Below are 24,535 nucleotides of genomic sequence, written 5' to 3'. Positions count from 1 at the left end.
TGTATAGCATCTTCAAAATCAGTCTTTCAAAAATTCGAAAGTATAGGACATGATAATCCAAATCAAAATGTTTCTCAAGAAAAGTCATTTTCAATTGTTCGGAATTTCGGCGTTTGTGCAGATATGACCCAGGGACCCCCAGTATGCAAGGGGAATTAGTCCCCCCTCTGCAAACGCGCCAGTGGCCTGCGTTGCAGAGAGGTGTAAAAAGAGGCATAGCCTCATTACACCTCTGTGCAATGCAGCCCCCTGGCGCATACTGGAGGTTCCAGGTGGGCTAGTTGGCCCCCAGGGACCCCCAGTATGCGAGGTGAATTAGTTCCCCCTCTTCAAACATGCACGGGGGCTGCGTTGCAGAGAGGTGTAAAAAAGGGTGTGGCCTCATTACACCTCTCTGCAATGCAGCCCGCTGGCGCATACTGGAGGCTCCTGGTGGGCTATTTGGCCCCCAAGGACCCCCAGTATGCAAGGGGAATTAGTTCCCCCTCTGCAAACACGCCAGGGGGCTGCGTTACAGAGAGATGTAACAAGGGGCATAGCCTCATTACACCTCTGTAATGCAGTCCCCTGGCGCATACTGGAGGTTCAAGGTGGGCTAGTTGGCCCCCAGGGGCCCCCAGTATGCAAGGGGAATTAGTTCCCCCTCTTCAAACATGCACGGGGGCTGCGTTGCAGAGAGGTGTAAGAAGGGGCGTGGCTTCATTACACCTCTCTGCAATGCAGTCCCCTGGCGCATACTGGAGATTCCTGGTGGGCTTTCAGGTCTTATATAGTTAGGAATTAGCATTAAAAAAAACTTTGAAATTCACTGAAAAAAACATAGGTTTCAGGCCTTATATAGTTAGGAATTAGCATTTAAAAAACCTTGCAAATTCACTGAAAACAACATAGGTTTCAGGCCTTATATAGTTAGGAATTAGCATTTAAAAACCTTTGAAATTCACTGAAAAAAACCATAGGTTTCAGGCCTTATATAGTTAGGAATTAGCATTTAAAAAACCTTGCAAATTCACTGAAAACAACATAGGTTTCAGGCCTTATATAGTTAGGAATTAGCATTTAAAAACCTTTGAAATTCACTGAAAAAAACCATAGGTTTCAGGCCTTATATAGATAGGAATTAGCATTTAAAAAACCTTTAAAATTCACTCAAAAAACTATAAGTTTTAGGGGTGTTATAGTTAGCTGGACATTTCACTCATACAAAACCATTGAAATTGGTCCTATATAGTTAGTTGTACTAACTATATTTCGCGGACCCGCAATCCACTGCTGATGATGTCACATATTACATCATTCATGACATGGTCAGTGACATCACTGATCACATCTCAAATGACATCACTGATGACATCATCCACATGACAATCACATACACCTTTTCATACACTAGTAAAATATTTCATCACTCTTTGTAAAATACAGAGTATCATATTTGAATCCATTGTTACAGCAATACAAATATCTAAAAACCCACTCAGTGATTCATAGATGTATACACACATCTAATCACTTACCTGTAGGTTCACTCATACATGCTGTCAATGAACAATAGAACACTATTAAAAATACTTATACACCTAAATCGACATTACACACCAGCACACATCCTATTCACATATGAAGTCATCCTACTCACTTATGCAAACAATGGATCATACTTACATATTTACTTAGCTACACACTTATACACACACAACTTAATCTATTCATTTAGATAGTAAGTCATACTTAGTGAATTATAAAATCATTATTACAAGTATAAAGTTATTCATACAGTCACTCACACAATCATTGAGTCTTATGTATACTTATTAATATACAACAACTGACACATACACTGCCTTTTATTTTTCTAGTTTGTTGGACATGTACCATTGAGAAATATATTTGCTCATCACCACACCCATAAAGATATTCACTCACCCAAAAAACTGTCAGAACATGTAGTTTTAACTTCATATATCTAGTGAATCAACTATTCACACATCTTTGGGCAGTCACACCCCCCCCCCCCCCACCAAACCACACACACATTCACTCTCCCATACAAATACTCAGTTAACTAATCAATAACTAATACAGACTTTCACATAGCTAGTAACCAACTGGAGAACCAGTTTACACAACAACTGACAAAGTGATACAGATATTCAAACAGTTTAGTCACTATCCACTATACTTAGTGAGACACTATAAATTGGTCAAGTAAACAGTCAATTACACTGCTACTAAATCCTCCATCCAAATATTTACTTTTATATATCCACTCATTCTTCAATGCAAATTGCTATATATATAATGCATATTTAAATAACGAAGCAAACCACATTCACTGGATGATGTCATCAGTGATGTCATCAGTGATGTCATTTGAGATGTCATCAGTGATGTCACTGACCATGTCATGAATGATGTAATATGTGATATCATCAGTAGTGGATTGCGGGTGCGCGAAATATAGTTAGTACAACTAACTATATAGGAGCAATTTCAATGGTTTTGTATGAGTGAAATGTCCAGGTAACTATAACACCCCTAAAACTTATAGTTTTTTGGGTGAATTTCAAAGGTTTTTTTAAAAGCTAATTCCTAACTATATAAGGCCTGAAACCTATGTTTTTTTCAGGGAATTTCAAAGGTTTTTTAAATGCTAATTCCTAACTATATAAGGCCTGAAACCTATGGTTTTTTCAGTGAATATATATATATATATATATACATATACATATATATATATTTGTATTGATGTATGTTTACACAGGACTAGTGCTCAGATTTGTTTAAACATGCATTAATATATATATATATTTATTTATATGCATATGTTTTTGTTAATGCTCCTGGGTCCCCGCCAATGGGCGGGTCTATTCAGTTCTTATGACTATGATGAGTATCCCCTGAAAGAGAAGCTCATTGTTGCGCAGTGTTCCTCCTCCTACTAAATTTATAATAAATACACATTAGAATTAACTTTAAAAGGTTCTCTGGGGGCTAGTTTTACATAATTTGAGACTTTCATCTTTAGGCTGGTTTTTGTGCTGATACTGCTCTGCGTTGGGTTGAATTTGGGCGTGTACTTGGACAGCTTTGGGCTTGGGATGCGTTTCAAATCTGGCAACACTGGCCAAAAGACTAATGGGGAAAGAGTGTTGATTAAAAGCCCCTATAAATGTATATATTTGTGTATGATATTTTTTAGTACCTTTAGGCTAGCAAGACAGTTAGGGTAGATCTAAAAATACAACCATGTTAACAATGCATAGCGAAGGGGACAGTGTAAGAGCTGATGCCACGGAAACACTCAAGTTACCAGCTCCTGGACTTGTGAGAACTTTATTTGGTCACATTTAGAACATTGAGTAGCACCACCTGCTAGAGACCCCCAGAAGAACACAAATACACATATTCAATGCAACATATATTCAGCGAGGTTTAGGGCAATTGAAAAACACTGATACACACACACCACATAGCAACAACAAATTCATGGCATAACACACATTCTTCATTTCCGCCCCATTATTGGTGTAGGTCACAAGATCATCGCTACCCTCCAACCCCCACTTTTGAGAATCCCAACGCAATAACCCACAGCTAAAAGATCAAAGTTAGTTAGAAAGGGAGCAGCACGTAAAGGAGAGCAAAGTCATACGAACACCAAGAAGGAAAAGGCTCTCAAGATTAGGTATCACATTTAAATCTATGGTTCAAACTCAAAAACGAGGGCCTAGGTTGAGACTGAGTGTCTAAAGAACTCATCCAACGCAGAAGCACCCGCCAAAATGGGCCCCTGGCTCCATCACCAACCAGTGCAAATGGTCTTTGAAAACGCTGCACGTTGCGCTATACAAACCTTGAGACCTTGTGTTAACACTAAGATGTGCCTCAAACGAAGAGCATAAGGCACCGCTGATCTATGCAAATATCCTCGTAGTGAGTGGCCAGCGTAAAAGACTGCCCCGAGACAAAGCTCGCTGACACCAGCGCAATGTAGTGATCCAGCCATGGTATGTCGGTGCCCATTGTTGGCTTTAGCTGTTGACAGGCGGCACGGCGTGCATTACTGGAGGCAAAAGGGACAATCTCTGTAACGTGAGCTCCAGCCCAGTGACCTTCTGAAGTCCCCCAGACGCCTACCTCTATATGGACACGAAGCTACTTCGATTACTTGCAATTTCATAACAGTGCACGCTTGGGGGCTTTTTCCAAATATTACGCAGCTTGGCGCTGGCACCGAAGTATTACGTGCTTGAACGATGCTGCTTTGGAAAAAGCCCTGTAAGTGTAAGACGTCAGTAGCCAATACCTTGACTCAGCGGGGCTTGAGGCTGCAACGCGACTCCCAAATGCCAAAGTTGACGCGTTTCATTTCTAACCTGCCACTCGTCGATGGCTGGCTGGCTGGCTGCCAAGGCCCAGGCGACGTGCCGATGGCTGCATTGTCCTTCCCTTGAGGATGGTGCCGAGGCAGGCAGGAGGTAATCCTTCCTCCCCGAAGGAAGCCTCTGTTTCCGGTCACTTCAAGGGTCTCTGCGGGGACAGAAAAGCAGCAGTCCTGCCAGGGATCGCAGCTATTCGCGTCTTGTACGCTCAATACAAACACTGATTCCTGGACCAGGCGGCTGCGTGGGACCGACGACCTCTCTGGTTCAAAATCCAGACTGGATGAAATATTAACTCCGCCGGACTCTGCCGAGGCACGTACTCCACTCTCGCTGGAAAGGGGCTTCTGCAAGAAGTCGGGAAAAACGGAAGCGCACGAGAGGCAAGTGGGGGATTCTCCGAATTTGCCACATGGATGTGCCCCGGATTTGTGACTTCTGAACTCGAGAGGGTGCTTCTTGGCGCGTGGTGCGCTTTCCCTCGGTGATGAACGCCTAATGGGCAGGCTCATCCTGCAGCTCGCCTTGTGCTCCCCGCGCAGGGCTCACGGCGAACTTGGAATGATTCTCTCTGCTGGGAACTAGGCTGCACGCATGGAGAATGACGGTCCCGTGTTCTACCAGAGTATGAAGATTTGGATATGGGTATAACTGGTGAGTACCCCAGGGCAAAATTCAAAATGTTCAATTAAGGGTGCTGGTAGGAAGTCTCTGCGTGTGCCCGGCTGGCATGTTAGTTTGCAGTTTTCACTTTTTGCTCAGCTGTGCCTCACCTACGGAACTTTGTATATGTTCGCCAACAAATAGGTGCTTTGCAGCCCGGGGTACTCCCATTTTGGGCAGGTGTTGCCGCCACACGTCAAGGATTGCAGAAATGCTTCGCGCCCTTCCTGGCTGCCCATCGCTGCCCTAGGCGCTACCCTGCAACCACGTGTCTCTCGCACAGTCTGGAAACCGGCAGCGCTGCGCTGCCAACCACCCTGACAAGCGCTGCGTTAATGCTGATATAGCGCTACATTACTAACCAGTAATGATCATAAAATTGAGACATGCACGCGAAAAGGAAGTGCTGTCGCCAAACAGGAGTGCGTGCTTGCAGACACACAACTTCTACATAGATGGGTTATTTTTTATGTTTTGTTTATCTATTTCTCTTCAGAAGCTTTTAAAGCAATTTTATACGTCTACATTTGTAAATGATCTTCTGAAACTGTTTACACATACTGTCAAACTTCAGACAAAAACCCACTCAAAGTAAAGTGCCGGAATACCACTGTAAAGGCAAGATGCCAAGAGGATAGTTTTTTTTCAAATACGCTTTAATATGCACAGCCAAACGTTAGTATAGCAAGATAGCTCAGGGGGATCATGCATTTATATCTGAGTTCTTAGTTTAACCTGCGGGTTTTGTAAGCAAGCAGCAGATTACAATTCAACAATGATATTTGGTGAAAATTGTATGTGTTTCAATTTAATACATAAGATTGTACCAGTGCACTGAGTGACATTTATTATGAAATAGTCGTTTTTAAACATACACCCAGAAACACTGAAGAATACCTCTGTCCCCCGAAGTGATGAGTCAACAAAAAAGAGGTAGTTTATCACGGCCAATACAGTTATATGTGAAGCAACATCATTGCCTATTAAACAACAGAGAAGTGGTGTTTTTGTATAGTTCAGATACTAAGCTCAAGTACTTCATGGCGCACTCAAATAGGTCGATGAGGCAAACTGAGGCACTATGAAGTAGAAAGATTTGCCTAAAACCGTACAATTTGGTTAAGTGAAGAAGATGGGGTTAAGATGGGATGATTTCCAGTTACACTTTGTGCCACTGGATGGATATCTCCTCCAATCTCCCATTTAACAACAAAATGCTTTTTGTCATGAACTAGGTTAGTGCACTATGTTCAATAAATTCAAATACAAATGTCAAGTTAAATCAATCTGACAGCCCACCCCCTCCTCCACACACATGGGAGAGGCTATTCACAAAAGTTAACATACACTTGTAGATTTTCTCACACATACATTTACTCTTGCACTTGGGTGTAATCTACACTTTTGTGCTATTCACCGTTTCCGAGGGTAGATTTACATCTAAGTGTAGACTTACATTTCTCTACCCCCTGAAACCAGGAATGGCGACATCTAAGAGTAAGTTACAGGTGTACAACTCGTAACTTTTCATGACGTAAGCAGAGATCTTCGACATGGGTGAGTGAAAGGCTGCTTGAGTGGGTGTTTGGTTAACTGAATGGGTGTGTGAGTGGCTGTATTGACGAGTGAGTATCTGTGTGACTGGCAGTATGGGTGAATGATTGGACGTGCAAGAGTTGGTATGGATGTGTGAATGGGTATGTAAGTGGTTGTGTGGGTGTGTGAGTGGTGGTATGGGTGAGTGAGTGGCTCTGTTAAGAGGCTGCATGGGTGAGCAAGTAGGTGTGTGAGTGGCTGTATGGGTGAATAAGTAGGTTTGTAAGTAGCTGTATGGGAAAGCGAGTGGCTGTTTGGGTGACTACATGGGTGAGTGAGTTGTGTGAGTATGTGTATGGGTGAGTGAGTGGCTGTATTGGTTATGGGTGGGAGATCAGCTGTGTGAGTGGCTGTATGGGTGACTGAGTGGCTGTGTGACTAGTTATATGGGTGAGTGGCTGTGTGAGTGACTCATGGGTGGGTGAGTGGGTGTGAGTGTGGCTGTATTGGTGGGTGAGTGGCTGTGTGAGGGGCTGTAGGGGTGAGTGACTGGGTGTGTAAGTGGCTGTATGGATGAGTGAGTGGTTGATTGAGTGGGTGAATTGTAGAGGTATTGTCTGTGTGAGTGGCTGTATGGGTGAGTGAGTGGGCATCTAAGTGGCTGTGTGAATGGGTATACAAGTGGTTGTGTAGGTGTGTGAGTGGTTGTATGCATGAGTGAGTGGGTATGTGAGTAGCTTATGGGTGAGTGAGTAGCTGTGTGAGGGTCTGTATGGGTGAGTGGGTGTGAGAGTAGCTGTAGGGGTGAGTGGTTGTGTGAGTGACTGTATGGGTGAGTGAGTGTGTGAGTGGTGGTATGGGTCTGTGAATTGGTATGTGAGTGGTTGTGTTGGTGTGTGAGTGAGTATATGAGAAGTTGTATGTGTGTGAGGGTGTATGTGAGTAGTTCTGTGGACGATGTCATCAGTGATTTCATTAGATATGTCATCAGTGATGTCACTCACCATGTCATGAGTGGTATAATATGTGAGCTTATAAGCAGTGCATTGTGGAGGCGTAAGTTATAGTTAGCTCAGGTAACTATAACTGCTAGATATATATATATATATATATATATATATATATATATATATATATATATATATATATATATATATATATATATACACACTTCCACAAGTGCCCAAGAGCGGGGCTCACTCCCTGCTGGCTCACTCCATGTAAGGGAAGGTACCAGTGCACACAGCCCCAGCAGAGCCTGACGCGTTTCGGCCAAGCGCCCTTCCTCAAAGGCTTTCTGCATATCGATGAACTGCCAAGAAAATGAAAACCAGGGGGCATCTCTAAGATTCCCTCTGAGTGGATTTAACAATAAACCCAACACTGGCATCAGTGTGGGTTTATTATGCTGAGAAGTTTGATACCAAACTTCTTAGCATTCAGTAAAGTCTTCATGGAGCTGTGGAATTTGTGATGACAAACCCAAGCCCATCTACTCAATATGGCTTCTCTGTACTTACAATGTCTAAGAATGGACATATTGCTCACTCAGCTATGCCCTCACCTGTGGTGCAGTGCACCCTGCCTTAGGGCTGCAAAGCCTGCTAGAGGGCTACAGGTATGCCACAGGCAGTGTTTGTGGGCATCGCACACAGGGATGTGTGCCATGTTGACTCTTAAATTTTGTTTGCACCAAAACCGCTGCAATGGCAGTGTGTATGTGTTAGGTGAGGGGTGGGGTCTCTGAGTGTGGCACAATACATGCTGCAGCCCTTAGAGACCCTCTCTGGCCACAAGGCTCTTGGTACCAGAGGTACCTTTTATAAGGGACTTATATGTGGGCCAGAGGTGTGCCAATTGTGGAAACAAAGGTACAGTTTTGGGAAAGAACACAGGCACTCGGAACCTGATCAGTAGTGACCCAGTGGACATTCAGAAATCTGGCAAAAGTTGGAGGGGGGTTTACTGAAACAGAAACCCACTTTCCTATAGATGATGATCACATTCAGCGCTCTGACTAAACAAAATACAAACATGTCAAAGGAAAAATTGTGTTCTGTAGTCAGAAGTGGAAGAATACATTCAACCAATCAAAAATGGTGAAAACTAAATGTTTATGGGGCCTGACAAATATAAGAATAAGGATTAAAGCCAGCAAATCTGGTGCAGGGAAATGAATTAGACAAGACAGTCAACCATGTACAAGGAGCAAACTCAAAGCCCACTCGAAGCACACAGTAAAGTGTTGCTTACAGTCCTGCCTGTGACAGACAGCTACAGTTGTCTAATACACGATCACAAGAATCTAAACTATAAGAACCAGAGAGGAGAAGAAAAAAACAATGCTAGATGAATCATTCACCCCTTTTATGGAGCAAACTGAGACCTCAGTAACCATGAGAGGTACTTATTTCAAATTATACACCACACCGGGGCTGCCCTTCAAATGTATATTTTATTAATGGTTATAGAGTCTCAGTGCACACAGCTTAGGCAGGCAATGTACCAGATGCACAGGTAAATTACCAAAGGAAACAATGCTTTGCAACAGCCAGAGCTGCTAACTTTGCAACTGGGGAACCAGGTTCAAGTCTTAACGTCAGTTCGACATCCTGTGATTCTGCGCCAATCACTTTATCTTCACACGCTTAAAAAGATGAAAGTATAATATAACTGGTGCTCATATAAAGTGCTCCAATACCTTTGGGTCGAGTTTGTTCTATATAAAATTGCAAAAAATAGAAAGGCTAGCACCATTTGATCACCAGGAGAAACTGATATTATAAATCAGTGCATCTAGTACCAAAACATCTAACTGTCTCGACCATATCTCATTCCATGACATTTCAAGCGTTAGTAGCAGGTGAGCAACATCTGTCAGAGAGTCTTGAACTGATCCATGCAGTGCTGAAAATGAAAAATAAAGACTGTCGTACCTGTTCCTAAGATGCCACGGCTTGGGGCAAGACTTGATAAGTAACCGTGCCAAAGCTAAGAGGCTGCATAGGTGAAATGCTCTTCAGGAAAGATGTAAGAACCTAGGACTGATCCTCGTGGGGCAACGACAGATCATTTAGAGAGTGAGGTGCTCCTGAAATTGAGAAAGAGCATCCAGACAGACAGGAAAAAAAAGTGTCTCGTCGGGTGCCAGGGATGGTAATGGCCACTCGAGAGTGGGCAGTTTCAATACGAACATCGCATGAATCATTATTTGTACTGCAAGTATGCGTTTCCTATACTTAGCACTTAGTGAAGTGGAGCTAGTTAAAAACAGTCATATTCATTATTCAAAATAGGGTCTGCCCCCCACAAATATTGCTTGCGAAACTGTGGGGACGAGGGGTCATTCTATCATACCATATGGGACTGTAGGCATGTAGCGAGGTATTGGACAGCAGTTATGCGCACGATATCCCAAACTACAAACATCTCCCTGACGCCAGAACTCCGGCGCTGTTTGCTGAATGTATGGGAACCAAATGACTTAAATCACCGACAACAAGATTGGGTAATGCTGGGTATGATGGTGGCAAAACACAACATTGCTTTATTGTGGGGCTCGGAAGCTCTACCTACCCTCCGTAAGTGGTGTAGGGATATGGAAGAAATAATGGTGGCAGAAAAGTCGGTGTTCATACATCGTGGGTGCCCTAGGAAATGGGAGAAAATATGGGGGGCCTGGAATAAGTTTTGTGGTAATATTTGTGACCCTCCGAACCTGGACGACGATGACAGTGCCTCAGAATGACCTGGATTAGCCATGTAACGATATTACTGGGTTGAATGTCAATTTATAGAATCCTTTTATATAATACAACTGATGGACTGAGCTGCTTTGTTCTTGTGATCCACACAATGTATATTATTTTGCTGATATGTATCATTGCCATGATTGTTTCTTAATAAAAATATATATTTTTAAAAACAGTCATATTCAATGTATGAAATGCTGTTATGTTGTTTGTGAAGAAATGCGATATTTCCAGATTTACAGCTGCACAGTGCTTCATACTAGAGTTCGGTTTGTCATTAACAGCTTCCGGTTTTGTCAGATTAAGCAACCAAAGTGCAGGGACGTGAAGCCTGGATCACCAGCACGGGCAGGATGGACACCTAGTATTTATGCTCTTAATCAGCAGCCAAACATTTAACCCATAACCTATTCTCTACTTTAGGTGTCTGCAATGCTCAAGTACCATCTCCAGAAGCATCACTAATTTCAAACTATATTTCCCCAGCTGTATTCAGCAGGATGCTATAGAATGAAAACAACCATTTCTTTGGGCTTAACAGAAAGGTGATGCTTTCCTTAAGGGAACAAGGAATGGTAAATTCTACAGAGCACCTCCCATTTTGCTCTTCCCAATACTAAAGATAAGCACAACAAAAGGGATCCTGGTTACATTTTTCAAAGAAAAATAGTCTAAAAAAATCTGAATACTAAAGAAATATTGAACTCCTGAGAAAGGCCTACAAGAACGGAAGGGTCAGGAGGAAACTTACACATCTTTTAAGCATTGAAAAAAATTAAAAGTTGCTTATTGCCTAAACCATTGGAAGCACTACAACAAGGGTTCACAAGGTATATACAAAGAACAAAAACAGGAGGTGCATAGCAACAGAAGGAAACAGTTACCTGTAACTACAGTTCTTTTAGCATTGGTATCTTTCATATATTCTTTAACTACAACTCTCCATTCATTGGCATCTATCATAGATTCACATGCTTGAATCATTCCCCAACATTGAAGTAGGAGTCTGACAATAACCTTACAATAGATGTATCAGCAAATAACATGCCTGAAAGAATTTAAACCAACGTCACTTTTGTATTTCAATCACCTCATTGAAAAAGGCCTGAAGTCCAACCTATGAGATGGTAGGGTCCTGCACTCCACACCTTCAAGAGGGCATATCATCTCAGATTTCCTGTATGAGTTTGAAAAGAGTAACTGAAAATTAGTCTATAGCAACAGAGAAGGGAGGGTTGTATGTGAATCTATGAGCAATACCAACAGTGGAGAACCGTAGTAATAGATAAGTAACTTTTTCCTTCTCTAGCATTCAATCGTTCATAGATGTATGTGCTTAAATTAGAGTAGCAAGCAATACTACAAATTAACAACTTCAAAAGCATGAATGGTGGAATAGTATTAGAAAGGCTCACCTTATTTGAAATGAGGGCAAATAGTTGCTTGTAGCACTACTTCATCTTTCTCTGCTACTGCCTCTAAACTTCAGTGCTGAGTGACTGTGTTTATTTCTCGAAGTAGCTGCATGATAGTTGTCCTCGTAAGATTCCCCCACAAATAGGGCTGCTGAAGCTGCCATACTTCTTGTCGAATTTGCCTTACTGTTCTTGTAAACGATTCTTCCGCTTCTGTGTGACAGAATCTAATGGCAGGCGTTAAGATATTCCTTTATAGGTATTGGATAACCTCTTGGGGATTAGATAATGCCACCTGCAATTGATCAGATTTTTTATAAGTATTGTGTCCTGTCAAAGTAGAATTTCAGGCATCTGCACACATCATGAGAAATGTAAGCTCTCTTCACTGCATTAGAAGTGTTCTAAAAAGACAGCTTTTAGTGCAATTGGTTTATTCAGGTGAAAGCTAACAGGCACTTTTGGAATGAATCCTGGATTAGTAGGTAGTGTGGGTGGTCTGACAGAATATCGAGGAAACAAATACTGTGTGGAACAAATATTGTGTCAAAAATATAAAGGACCAAAATATCGAGAAGGTAAGTCTAATGAGGTACGTATAGATTTTCTATTCTTAGTCCACAACTACATACCTTGATGATATATATATATATATATATATATATATATATATATATATATATATATATATATATATATATATATATATATATATATATATATATATATATGTAGTTCATATATATGATATGAGGTATGTAGTTCATATATATGATATATATATCAAGGTACACATATGTAGGGTTAAGTTTGCTTACCCATAAAATCTTACCTTCACAATATTTTTGTCCACGATATTCTTGCCAAGATATTTTGTCCACACAATATTTTTTCTACAATATTTTGTGCAGACACCTTTAGTGTGGCTCTATACGTGGAAAATTGAACCTAGGGCTCCTTACTCTAAACACCTGCATTTCTCTTGCTCTTCTAGATGAAGTGATAGGTAGTACTCTATGTTTTTCATGAGAGCTATTTTAGGCTAGCTCTGTGGAGTCGCTCAAATTGACTTTCCATTACCTAGAATAATAATCTCCACCCACACTGGGTGTAAGAAAGGTGATTCTGGCCAAGCGCACATGATACATATTTATACATACTCTTCCTCCATGGTATATCAAAGCTGAATATAAACAAAGATGTAGCAGCACCAATATATGTAATCTTTCAGACAAAGGTTATATTCCAAAAGTCAATTCCTTAGTCGCAAAACAGCCAAAATCGGTTTTCGTGTTAGCAAATTAGTTCCAACAGTCCAAACATCACTACAGTCGCTACATCTTTGTTTACATTCAGCTGGGATCAAACTTATCTCCATTTTGTTGGTGGATTCTGCGTCAGATTGAAAACTCTGAAAAGACTGTTTATCATCTCTATAACGCATCTGAGACAATAAAGAATGCCACTCTTAAGGTCAAACTAACAAACCATGGCTTTGGGAAATAAACTGTTCGATGTGAGTCTTAGGTATGCATGAGCTAGTTCTAGGAGATAAAAGATAAGCATATCATGAGGTCAGATGTAGAAAAAGTAAAGGCCTTAAGATGAGCACCAAATATTGAATCTCTTCCATTTACCCATGTGTATTTTGTTAGTGGACATAGCTCTATTTTGTGCAAGACTTTCTCTACAGTCTGCAGTAAGGTTTAAATGAAAGAATGTATTGAACTCATGAGCCGGGTTGACCGCTTCAAAGATCCTGAATTGTGATGTAGAGCTTACACTAGGCACTTGAAAGGGGATTAATCTGTTATCCCAGAAGCATGGATGGTATTACCACAGATTGCAGTAGGTCCTGGCCCAGTATCATTTGGATCATTTTGGAGCATTTAGAACTATCCATCTTGGTTCCCAATTTCAACCTTGCAATGACTCTCGGAATCAGTGGGATCAGAAGGAAAGTTACACACATGCCCGAGACCATGCTTTCCACCACGACCGTGTTTGTTGATATCCGGTTGCATAGAATTGGCATTTGTTTTGTGACACAGGGAAGTCCAACTTTGTTTTTTCCCATACATCAAACACTTTCTGTATCTGATTGGTGTGAGTTTTCATTTTGATTGTGCAAGTCTGCTTGGTTGTTGTCAGTCTCAGGAAGATGTTTCACTTGCTGGGAGATCTGATAACATATGCTCACTGCCACAGTTGTTGAGTTTCTGCAAAAGGCATTGGTTTGTGGAGTTTTCACTGGACTGGACCATTGTTGCCGTGCGGCTAGAGCCTAGAGATGGGCCTCCACCAGTGCATCAATGCATTCATGGTCATTATGAAGTCAGCATGCAGTTAAAGGATTGAAAGTCCCACTCCTGTCTGGCTCTCGGACGCCCACCACTGCGGATTGTTCATCCTTGGTGTGGCATGGATCTGGTCTTCAAAGAACCTGCCATTTGACCTAATTGTTTGTCCAGTTCTTCCTGAGTTGGCTGTATTCTCATCTACCAAAAGGAAACGAGAATGATACATAATAATATCATGTCCAGTAGTTGTTTTAGGAGATGAACCCTGACTTAAGCCTACCTTTGAATTAGGTTTGCTTATGAAGATAAGCTCTCAAGTCTTTCATGAGAAGGATACCCTGTCGCCTCTAAATTCTACAGCATTGCACCTAAGAAATGAATTGTATGCAATAGCAGGCTTGACTTAGTTTCTTCACTTAAAGACTACTCTGCAGAATAATAGTTAGCAAGATGTTGTCCACTACTTTGTCGTAACAAGGAAATTGCCTTTAACTAACCAGTATTTGTGGTGTGTGATTAACTCAAGACCTAAGCATTGAAGATGTCCCTCTAATGGTGCCATACATTTTGTGAATATTCTTTGAGTTGATTTTAGGCTGCATGGTCACACTTTGAATTGATAATAATGACCAACTACCTCAAGCTGCAAAAATGATCAATGCGTAGCATGAATGTGAATATAACGTAGGCATTTTGAAGTTAAAGAGAACATAAATTTCCCTTACCTAAGAAGCTGTAGTATCTTCTGCCGGGTCATGATGTGGAACAGTTGTTTCATAGGAAGACATCGATCTAGCATCAATCTCTAGTCTCCTAACCTTATATTTCTATATTCACGTGATTCCTTAGAAGTGGCTGATAGTGCTTTTCCATAGCATGATAAGGATGTTGGCTTTCAGTAAGCCAAGATGTCTGTGTTTCAGTTTAAGAGGTAGTGTTTGTGGAAGATACTGGACAAACTATAGAGTATGTCTGAACTGAATTTCCCATGACACCTTTATTTGATGTGATCTGTGCTCAAAATGCTGATTTCCCACCATCTTCGGGGCCCAGATCTCAAGGGAAAGTATGGGTGGGATCTTGTGCCAATGGAGAAGTTAATGACGACATACAGTATCTTGCAATTTTGATTGCCTTCCTCCTCTTTGTTTTATCTGTGGTTTGCTGGAAACTGCTGCTGGAGGTTCTGTTTAAACTTGCTGCTGAATACCACAGAAGCTTTGCCGTTAAGGCTTTGATAGATGTAATTGATATGTATGATAGCGATAATTTGGAATCCCCCAAGATAAAAAGGTTGGCTTATTCTTCTAACAATCTGAAAGAACTAGCAGCATTGTTGTTGCAGAAAGCTAAGTGATCAAGATGCGTTGGTATTGAAGGGCATCATTAATGTGCTTTCAAAACAATGGCTCACAATCAAATGGTATATCAAGTATGCAAATTTGGACTTCAAGTCCACAATAAGTTACCCTAAACCATCCTAATCCAGGACTGCTGCATCTGCAAGTTGACAGAATCCATTGCTTCCCAGAGCCATAGATGAATCAATGACAGCTGCAAAGCTTGCTTTTCTTTGAAAAGACTTGCTTTAATCTTTTGCATGTATCTAAGATATCTTAGAAGGTGCTATATCTGATCACATCAGGCAATGGTAAGCATCTGGAATAGCCATAGCACTGGATACTCTCACTGATGTGGCCGTCATCAAGGATACTCTCATCCCGAAAGCTTTAGTTCTTCACCCGTCTCTCTACAGCAAAGCTGTACATACAGTGAATGGATTTCTAGATCTCCTCTGTGCCACCTGCATCCATTTGGAGGTATACAGGTGGGTTGTCTGCTGCCTACATTTGTTTGTGTAGTGTGAGAATCATTGCAACTATTGTTGTACCAGAGAAGGTGTAGTTGATTTTGTCACAGAAACTATGCAGTCACCCCAGTGACTTCTATGAACCCTTGGAGCTTTGTGGAGTTCTTATGTTACTGGATCCTTGATCATCATCTGAAGTGTGCACCTGGACCTGGCTTGGCTTTGGCACCCCTAGCAAGATAGGCTGCTGAGCTAATGGTGTTATTGATGGCATTGCCCATGTGAGCTGCTGATACTTGGGTAGTAATTGCAACATCTTTGGTGGTGTAAGAATTTACTGAGGAGCTATCAAGGGGCACTGTGGAGGTTCGGGGAGAGCCCAGCAAGAACTCATATATATTAATTTGCCACCATCTGTTGCACATCTATTATGAGATCGACTGGCAACGAAAGCATTGGTGGTTGATGGCATTCATCTTGATCTTACTCATAAGGCCAAAATGGGGGTTATAATGGGCACAATATTCTAGTAAATCATCTTTCCTAACTTGCGAGTAATTTGGATGATAATGCTGAGGCTGTAGGTCAGGATAATGCCTTGATGGACTACCACATTCCTCCTCAGTGTTGTGACATTTAAGTTGGCCAGGAATATAAGCAGGACCAAAAGGATCATCCAGGTAAGGCTGTGCCTCATGTTGTTCACCAGCACTTAACAAGGGTGCTCTGCCAATATTGTAGATGGAATTCTCTCTTTAGAGATTATGATAAGGGCCCGTCTTCCTGCTTCAGAACATATTGTTGATCGGGCAGTCACCGACCGGAATGTCATCAACAGTTGTTGCTTTGTTGATGATGAAGAGCAGACAGTGCAGTCATTGATGATGGACCACCGCCAGGGGTCGAGGGTAGTGCCATATAGGAAGGCATGTTTTTGAGACAATAACATCACCTACAATAAAGTCACTGACATAGATACTGTTGACGGGGTTTTTACCTTTTTAGGGCTAGTTATTAATTCTTGATTGAGAATGCGCAACTTATGGAAAACTACGATGAAATCTGACTTTTAAGGATTCATGATTTATGAAGTGCAATACATTGCACCTATTGAAAGCTTTTCGGGAACAACATGTGGATTTTTATGCTTATTGAACTAAAACTTGCATGTTAAGGTAACTTCCATACTCTTTCCCATTTTAAATTCTACCTGCTGAAATATAACGAAGGGTGCTAACTTTTCTGCACCCAATAAATATCAAGTGCGCTAGACTCCACCTCTGAATCCCAACCCCTGCACAAGCATGGGTTTTGCACAGGTGTCCAAAAACTGTTGCTGGTGTGGATGATAATCTTCTGTTTACTTCTCGCTTTTGTGAAGGAGAGGCAAATCTAAGATTTTCAGGAGCTTCCTTGTTAATTTTTGCCTGCGGCTCAGTAGAGATTGAGCATAGTTCATCTACCAAATATCTCTTTTTAGCAGGTTCTGAGGGGTGCTGCCGTTCTTTCTTCTTTTGTGCAGGAGGAGCACAGCGGCACCACCACAGGAGGGGATAGCTATTGATTTACGGGGCTATTCACAAAGATAATCTACACTGTGAGTAATTTACACATGTAATTTACTCTTAATATAACTTTTATTTAATTTAATATAATTAAATGTGTTAAAGATTTACTTCACAATTAAGTTAATAGTGCTGCAGCATTTTCTTTTTTTGAAAATAAATTAAATTAATTTACATTAATAGAAAACTTAAAAATACTTTTACTAATTTATTCTAAATTGAAATGTTACTTTTTAATTTCTTCCTGTACTTTACCATAGGGAGCTCTACACCCCAATTGTGTAGTCTCCCTATAATAAGGCATGGAGAAAAGTAAAACAAAATGTATTTAAAAAAATAGTAAAAATATTTTGTTGAATATTAATGCTAATTATTTTTATCGATCTATCTTCAATGTAGAACAAACTAAAGTGCTACAGCACAATTTACTTTGTTTTCAATCAAATCATTAATTCGTTTAAATACATCTATATAAATTAAAATTATTTGCCTAAAGTTTAAATTAGAAAATAAATTCCCACCTGAATTACATTTTTATTGCGCATTATTAATTATTAAAAGTGATGTATCAAATTCATCAAAAGCAATTTTATAATATTTTAATAAAAGTCAATTTACATTCATTTATACATTCAAAAAAGCTTGTCAATGTTTTATAAGATATTTTGAACATTAGATTGTTTTCACCTATATGTTTAGCTATTTTCTTTTATAGTTTACTGTAGTTTAACATAATTTTAAGTACCTACCATTATTATTTTGTATTAGAGGCTGTTGCAGTACCAGTGACTGGCCATATGTGGTGCTGGACTTACTCCAGCTCTGAGCTGGAATAGTATACTACTGTTTTGGGTCCCTTTTTGGGTGTAGCAACTTTAAAAGTGCAGTTTATAAATAGCAATAGCCTTGCTCTTTTGTGGGTGGGTACTTGTCCCTCTCTAGACTACTTCTTACTCTTACCTACACCCTCCCATTTAGGGCTCGATTACAATATCGGTCGGAGTTGCCTCCAACCAACACCGGTTCGGTCTGGGGAACAGACAACCTCTGGTCGTTGGTCCCTACACCTCAACTACAATGAGACCGCACTTAGGGGCCTATTATGATTGCGGTTTTCCTGCATCGTCCAGGCCGGCGGAAGCCACCGCCGGCCCGGAGGATGCGGGAAAACTGCCGCGGAGCCTAGAAAGACCCACGGCCATATTAGGATGGCTGGTGGGTCATGCATTCCGTCCGCAGCTTTTCCGCCGCGGTCGCCTTCCGACCGCGGCGGAAAAGCTTTAACATGGCTGGCGGTGTCTATCAGACACCGCCAGCCATATTAGGATGGTGTAAAATTTATGCTTTTCCGTGGCGGCTTTTCTGCCGTGGAAAAGCATACGGACCTTCACTTCGGGGGCCCGTTGCGGGCCCCCTGGGTGAAGGGGGGGTGGGGGGTGCACATGGGGGGTACCTATGGTACCCCCTGCATTTGCGTGAACAAGCAATGCAATGCCTGCCGCTTTGTGCACGCAAATGCGATGCATGCATTTTTAACATTGCGGCGGGGGCAGCTTGAAGCTGCACCCGCCGCAATGTTAAAGATAGAGGATTTGACCGCCACCCTGGCGGTCACATCCTAATCTGCACGGAGGGAACGCCGCAGCCCATGCGGATGTTCCCTACTACTCTGGGGTCGCGGACGGACTCAAGTCCGTCCGCGATCCTAATCGACCCCATGGTACGGTCGTTTACTCCCATGTCTCTATGAGAGCTTGTGCTGTGGCCGTAAACCGCAGTGCCTGCCATGCAGTGCAGGGATTAACTGGGGGGCACCATAGCTGCTCCCTCAGCCCCCTACCAGAGGCTGCAAGGAGAAAGGGGTCCTGCTAGGGGCCCCCAAACTCGCTTTCTGACAAGCTTTCCATTTCGGAAAGCATGGCATGGAAAGCTTGTTGTAAACCAAGCGTCATCATTCCAAAGGCAAAAACGCCATCCTATGGGATTACGGGCCGGACTCCGACTAGCCGATGGACTCCTGGAACCTGTCAGAAGCCAGCCGGAATGACCGTCTGGTTTCAAATCCAACCACCTAAATTGTAATTAGGTGGTGGGAAATGAAACTGCGATGAGGCTCGGAAACCTCCGACCGGCACCTCATCTCAATACGGCCATTAGTAGTAAGTATACCCCTTTATCACTACCTTCCCCTGGTCCCTCCCCTATATATTATTAACTAATAAACCTACAGGTGCGAAGATCTCCCCAAATAAAATAGAGGTAGAGGTAGAGATGTCATCTAGTAGGTTTGTGATTAACATTTTGTAGTACTTTTGTAACACTATTGTAGTACTACTAAACATACCAGAAAAAGCAGTTTGTGCATAGACCCATTCGTTTTTTGAAACCACCTAAGTAGCCATACCTCACGATTACAGAGGGATTTGGCAAAAAAACATTCTGATTTGAGTTGCAGTCTTTTGGTTTATGGTCTGGATAAAAGCAGACGAGGCACATTCTGTGATCATCCGCGAAAATCCTTATTTTGTCACACATCTCAAAGACATTGATGGTCAACACTATAAACCAAATCCAGTAGTTATGGTAGAAAAACACACACACAAACCCCCAAGGAAAGGTTTGAAAAAATGTAATTGAAGTTCCTGAAGTGAAAAAAAGACTTACCTGTTTTAAAAGTGATAAAACCGCTGGCACCCCCTTTCCACAAGTTATGCAGTAGAAATCTTAGATGAGATGGCTTCTAGAAAGGTGGAATTCAGGGCACTCTCACCTGGATTTCAGACATTTGAATTAAACAATTGTACTAGAAAATGATACCTGTTTAAGGCCTTTCAGACAGGTTATGTTCCCTACCGGTATTGTACATTTACAGAGCGAATCCCACCTCAAGGATGGGTAATGAGTCAAGCATGTAAATCTATAACACATCCAATGCAGTATATGCCACGCTTTTCATATTAGTGACAGTGGTGTCATTTATCTGCTGTGTAAAATGTGTAATGGCTTTGTTAGTACCTGCTTTACCCTGCACTGGTTATCCTAAAGTTTCTCCTTGTATTTATGCAAAATTGAATTATGATCCTGCTCTTCGTCCTGGCTTTTTCTTCCACTGTGACCCCTACACTTGGCTTCTGCCCAGATATTTATTGATAATTTTTTTTTTACTACCTCGTGTCCTATTTTTATGGAAATAGGGCCTTATTTTGAATTTGGTGGATGAGCTATTCCATCACAAAGGTGATAGATATCTTGTCCACCTTTTTACAAGTGCCATAAAATGTAATGCACTTGTAATGAGGCGGGTGGGATGTCCGTCACGTTTGTGATTGAGTAACCCACCCGCCAAACTCTAAATTAGGCCGTTACTTCAAAGTAATTGTTAAACATGACTTTTAACTAGTCTGATACAAATCTTCGGTTCTCTATACTGACCTTTTGATATAGCTATGGAGATGCTTGCCTGTACTGCTGCAATGTATATCCTGAGAAGAGTGACTGGTTTAGAATGGCTTTTTAAACTATATAATAAACACCTTGTTGTCTCTTTCTATTTTTATGGGGGCATGCCTACCCTTACATGCAACATTAATACTTTTTGTATGTTAACCATACATCTTATTTAGGCCATATCTTCATTTACCTAGGCACTGTTATTAATTTTTAACAAGTTTCATATTCTTGATTTTCCTACACATTTTTGATAGACATACTATTATCTAGATATACATTTGGATCAAAGTGCAACACACAGAGGTCTGTACCATAGACGGTTGAACTTAGAGTTATAAATCACAAAACAAATTAAACAAATGCATACACTTTCACAAACTTCTCAATAATCAAACTTGGAAAGGTTTGTTTGCAATATGTGAGCAAAGTGCAGTGAAATGGAACAATCTGTGACTGATAAAAGATGGATTTGAATCAAAGCTCAATGCACAAAGGTCTGTACCCTGGACGGTTGCACTTTGTGTTATAAAATACAAAACAAAATAAACACATACATACATTTTTTCACAAACTTCTCAATATCCAAACTTGGGAAGGGTTCATTTGGAAGAAGGGAACAAAGTGCAGTGAAATGAAACAATCTGTGAGCATGTCTCTCTCAATGTAGCACAAATGCCCTAGAGCTTGTATTTTTATTTCAATGATATAACAATGGTTGTATTTATCCACTGTACAATATTCATTACAGCGTGCATAGACATGACGTTTATAACAGAAGTACTTATTCACTGCAGACTAAGGATTTTATTGTTCGACATCTGCAATGCAGGACCTGGCTAGTTAATGCAGCATAATGTTTAGCAATTGGAAACAATTTCTTATGACAAAATATCCATTAGCAAACAATTTGTTGCAAATGAAAGAGCACATTGGGGCTTTCGAAACAGGATCTTAACTTTGGTTTCCCCATCAATGTTATCCATACCTCTTTTGTCATCTTTGCCACAGTCCTTACTAGATGAGGGTGATCCTTCACCCATGAGATAGACATTACTATTGCTCCCCTAACTTCACTTTGTAAATAAAGCTATCCTTCTTTCAAAATCCTGGATATAGGCTATTTTTTTAACATCTTTTTATTGATTTTATGGATGCTGGTAAACAACCCTAATTCCCCCACCCCCAACGGAAACAATGACGTTACACAACAATGGTACATGGCGATTTTACAGTACACACCCACCGTTGTAACACAATCCTGTGAGGCCACCATGATTGAAAATTTAACTGAATGAGGCCCGCCATGCAGCAAGACAGGGTCTCGTCTAGGTAGAGTCTAGTGCTGGTCTAATATTATCAAAGTAGTCCTACCAGGGGTGCTAGATCCAGGCAAGTTTTTGGGGGATCCCTCTAGCTTTATACACCAATTGCGCTTCTGGTGTGTGGAGTCAATGCCCCGCAGCCATATAGAGATCTAGGGGGCTTCAGGAGAGCACCAGAATCTTGCTATGTCTCATTTTTCAACCACACATCTGATTCCAACAGGAGTTATTGTCCTGCGCTGCCATCCCAACCTGGGTATATCCCCATCAGTGACCTTTTGGGTTCTATGTCAAAGGTGAAGCTTACCACCTGCTCTAGTGGGTCAAAAATCTCAGTAACTCTGAATGACCCAGCAGCCCCAAGTTACATGTAGGAAAGTGCCCTTTTCCTCTTACAGCTTCAGCACGTGGGGTCGGCGTAGTGGCCTATTTGTTCATAGTGCCTCCGGAGTGAAGCATACCCATGAAAGTATTTGAATTGGATGAGGCACAGTCGGGGGGGGATTACCAGGGTCATGGCTGCCACCTTTGCCTTAGTCGATTCATAATCATGTAGCTCTCTCAAGTCCAGCTCTCACTTTTCCTTCGAACCCCCTGTAGGGATCCCAGACTTTTATTACTGTTTTGCAAATTCTTTTTCTGCAGTATAGTTTCCAAAGTGATTTTGCATTCCAGGGGGCTGAAGTCTGGGAGGGCCACTAGCCTACTCTTGTACACATCTAATGCATGTATTGTAAGTATACACGGAACTATGACTTAGGAAGCCCAAAGTCATCAGTCAGTTGCATGTAGGACGAGATAGGATCCAAATCCCAAATATCCCGCATCTTGGACATCCTGATTGTATTGCAAGCCCAGAATCCCAGGAGTCTTGTGACTCTTGGGAGCCATGATACATAACATAGGGGCATTTCCATTGTAGGTATCCCATCCCATCCTGTCCCTTCAGGGCTAGGTGCCAGTATTCCAGGGGAATAGCTGTCACTGGGGCAATGCATGTATGCCATTGGAACCATACAGTATTGACCACAGCCTGTCAGTACCTAGGTCGATTTGCAGCAGGATCACTGGATCAGATCTAGTTCCAAAGATCCAGTCATTGATAGGAATCATTTGTGTGGCACAGTAGTATAGTTTCACGTCTATTGAGCCCAATCCTATGTCAAACGGCAACTGTATGCATTTTTTGTAGGCTACTTTAGGAGGGCCCTTAGCCCAGATATAGGTGAAGGTCTAGATGGGAGGTATCCTGTAGGGCTAGTTCTTTAGAGTGTGTAATATTTGAATTAGGACTACTAATTTTCATCAATGCCCATCTCCCCATCATGTTTAAGGAGAGTCTACTCCATTCGTAGATGTGGTCCTTAATTTCATGAGTAAGTGAACAATGTTTATCTCCCAAATATCAGGTTGTTCTCTAGTTACATGCACCCCAAGATGTCAAAAGCTTCCTCACCTTTTTGTAATGTCTGTAAAGTTTGGAAATTCTCATCTAGCTCCTTTGGTCAGTGGGATCACCTCCAATTTGTTCCAACTGACCTGGAGCCCGGAGACTTCCCCATAAACCATTAGGATTTGCAGCAGTCATGATAGGGAGAGGTCAGGTATTTTCCAGAATACAAAATTATTTGTGGTACTGAAGAATTTGGGGGTGACAGCCATTGAGAACTTGCAAAGGTTGAACAGATTTAATCCTGCAATAACTGTTAAGTTGATGTCCTTACTAGCTATTAGTCCTATTGTCACCTCAGGAAATTCTATTTCGACTCTAGACTTGCAACAAGGGCATCTTCACTTCTTAATTAAGTATCATCATGGACATATAATAACCCATTCACCTGTTAGGGGTGAGTTCTTAGTAGAGACAGAAGACAAGGGGAGAAAAGTGTTCACTTTTATTTGTCGGCCTGAATGTGGTAGAAGAGACCACATCACTGTGTAACTATTAAGTCTAGGAGAGGATACTTGAGTAGCATAGATTATTGGCATGTAATCAGTCCATTACAGGTAAATGATGATTGGTATGCCTTACAGTATTCTTGGAATCACTACAAGTAATGGTGTCCTGCTGTTTGAATCTGCAGCACAAAGTGGAATATATGGTCTCTTAATAAGATTTCATCATTAACTTGCTGATAATCCTACCTTTTCTGACATGGGTGATGGCATTTACATCCACATTGCTTCAGTGCTCAAAGAGCAGAAACACAGATATTTTGCGGGGTTTGTCACAGGGAGTTTGGTTAGACAGCTGAGATATCTCCACTAATGAATAAAAAATAAGCTACCTTGGATGCTGACCACTAACATACTAGCTGCTGCTTTTGTTACAGGGGG

At 41.4% G+C, this 24,535-nt stretch overlaps 1 protein-coding gene across 1 annotated transcript in view; it reads left to right on the top strand.

Annotated features, from left to right (window-relative positions):
• The first annotated feature begins 4,564 nt into the window (after positions 1-4,564).
• The window catches only part of EPO (erythropoietin), a 157,722-nt gene continuing 137,751 nt past the window's right edge, over positions 4,565-24,535 (top strand). The window contains exon 1 of the mRNA XM_078671562.1: positions 4,565-5,039. Within this exon, the coding sequence (XP_078527688.1) occupies positions 5,027-5,039 (13 nt within the window). The 5' untranslated portion in view covers positions 4,565-5,026. The remainder of the gene's footprint in view (positions 5,040-24,535) is intronic.

The sequence above is a fragment of the Lissotriton helveticus genome, chromosome 12, assembly GCF_964261635.1.
Source record: "Lissotriton helveticus chromosome 12, aLisHel1.1, whole genome shotgun sequence".
Taxonomy (NCBI): domain Eukaryota; kingdom Metazoa; phylum Chordata; class Amphibia; order Caudata; family Salamandridae; genus Lissotriton; species Lissotriton helveticus.
Note: the sequence above shows the minus strand (reverse complement) of the source record. Positions and strands in the feature narration are given on the sequence as shown.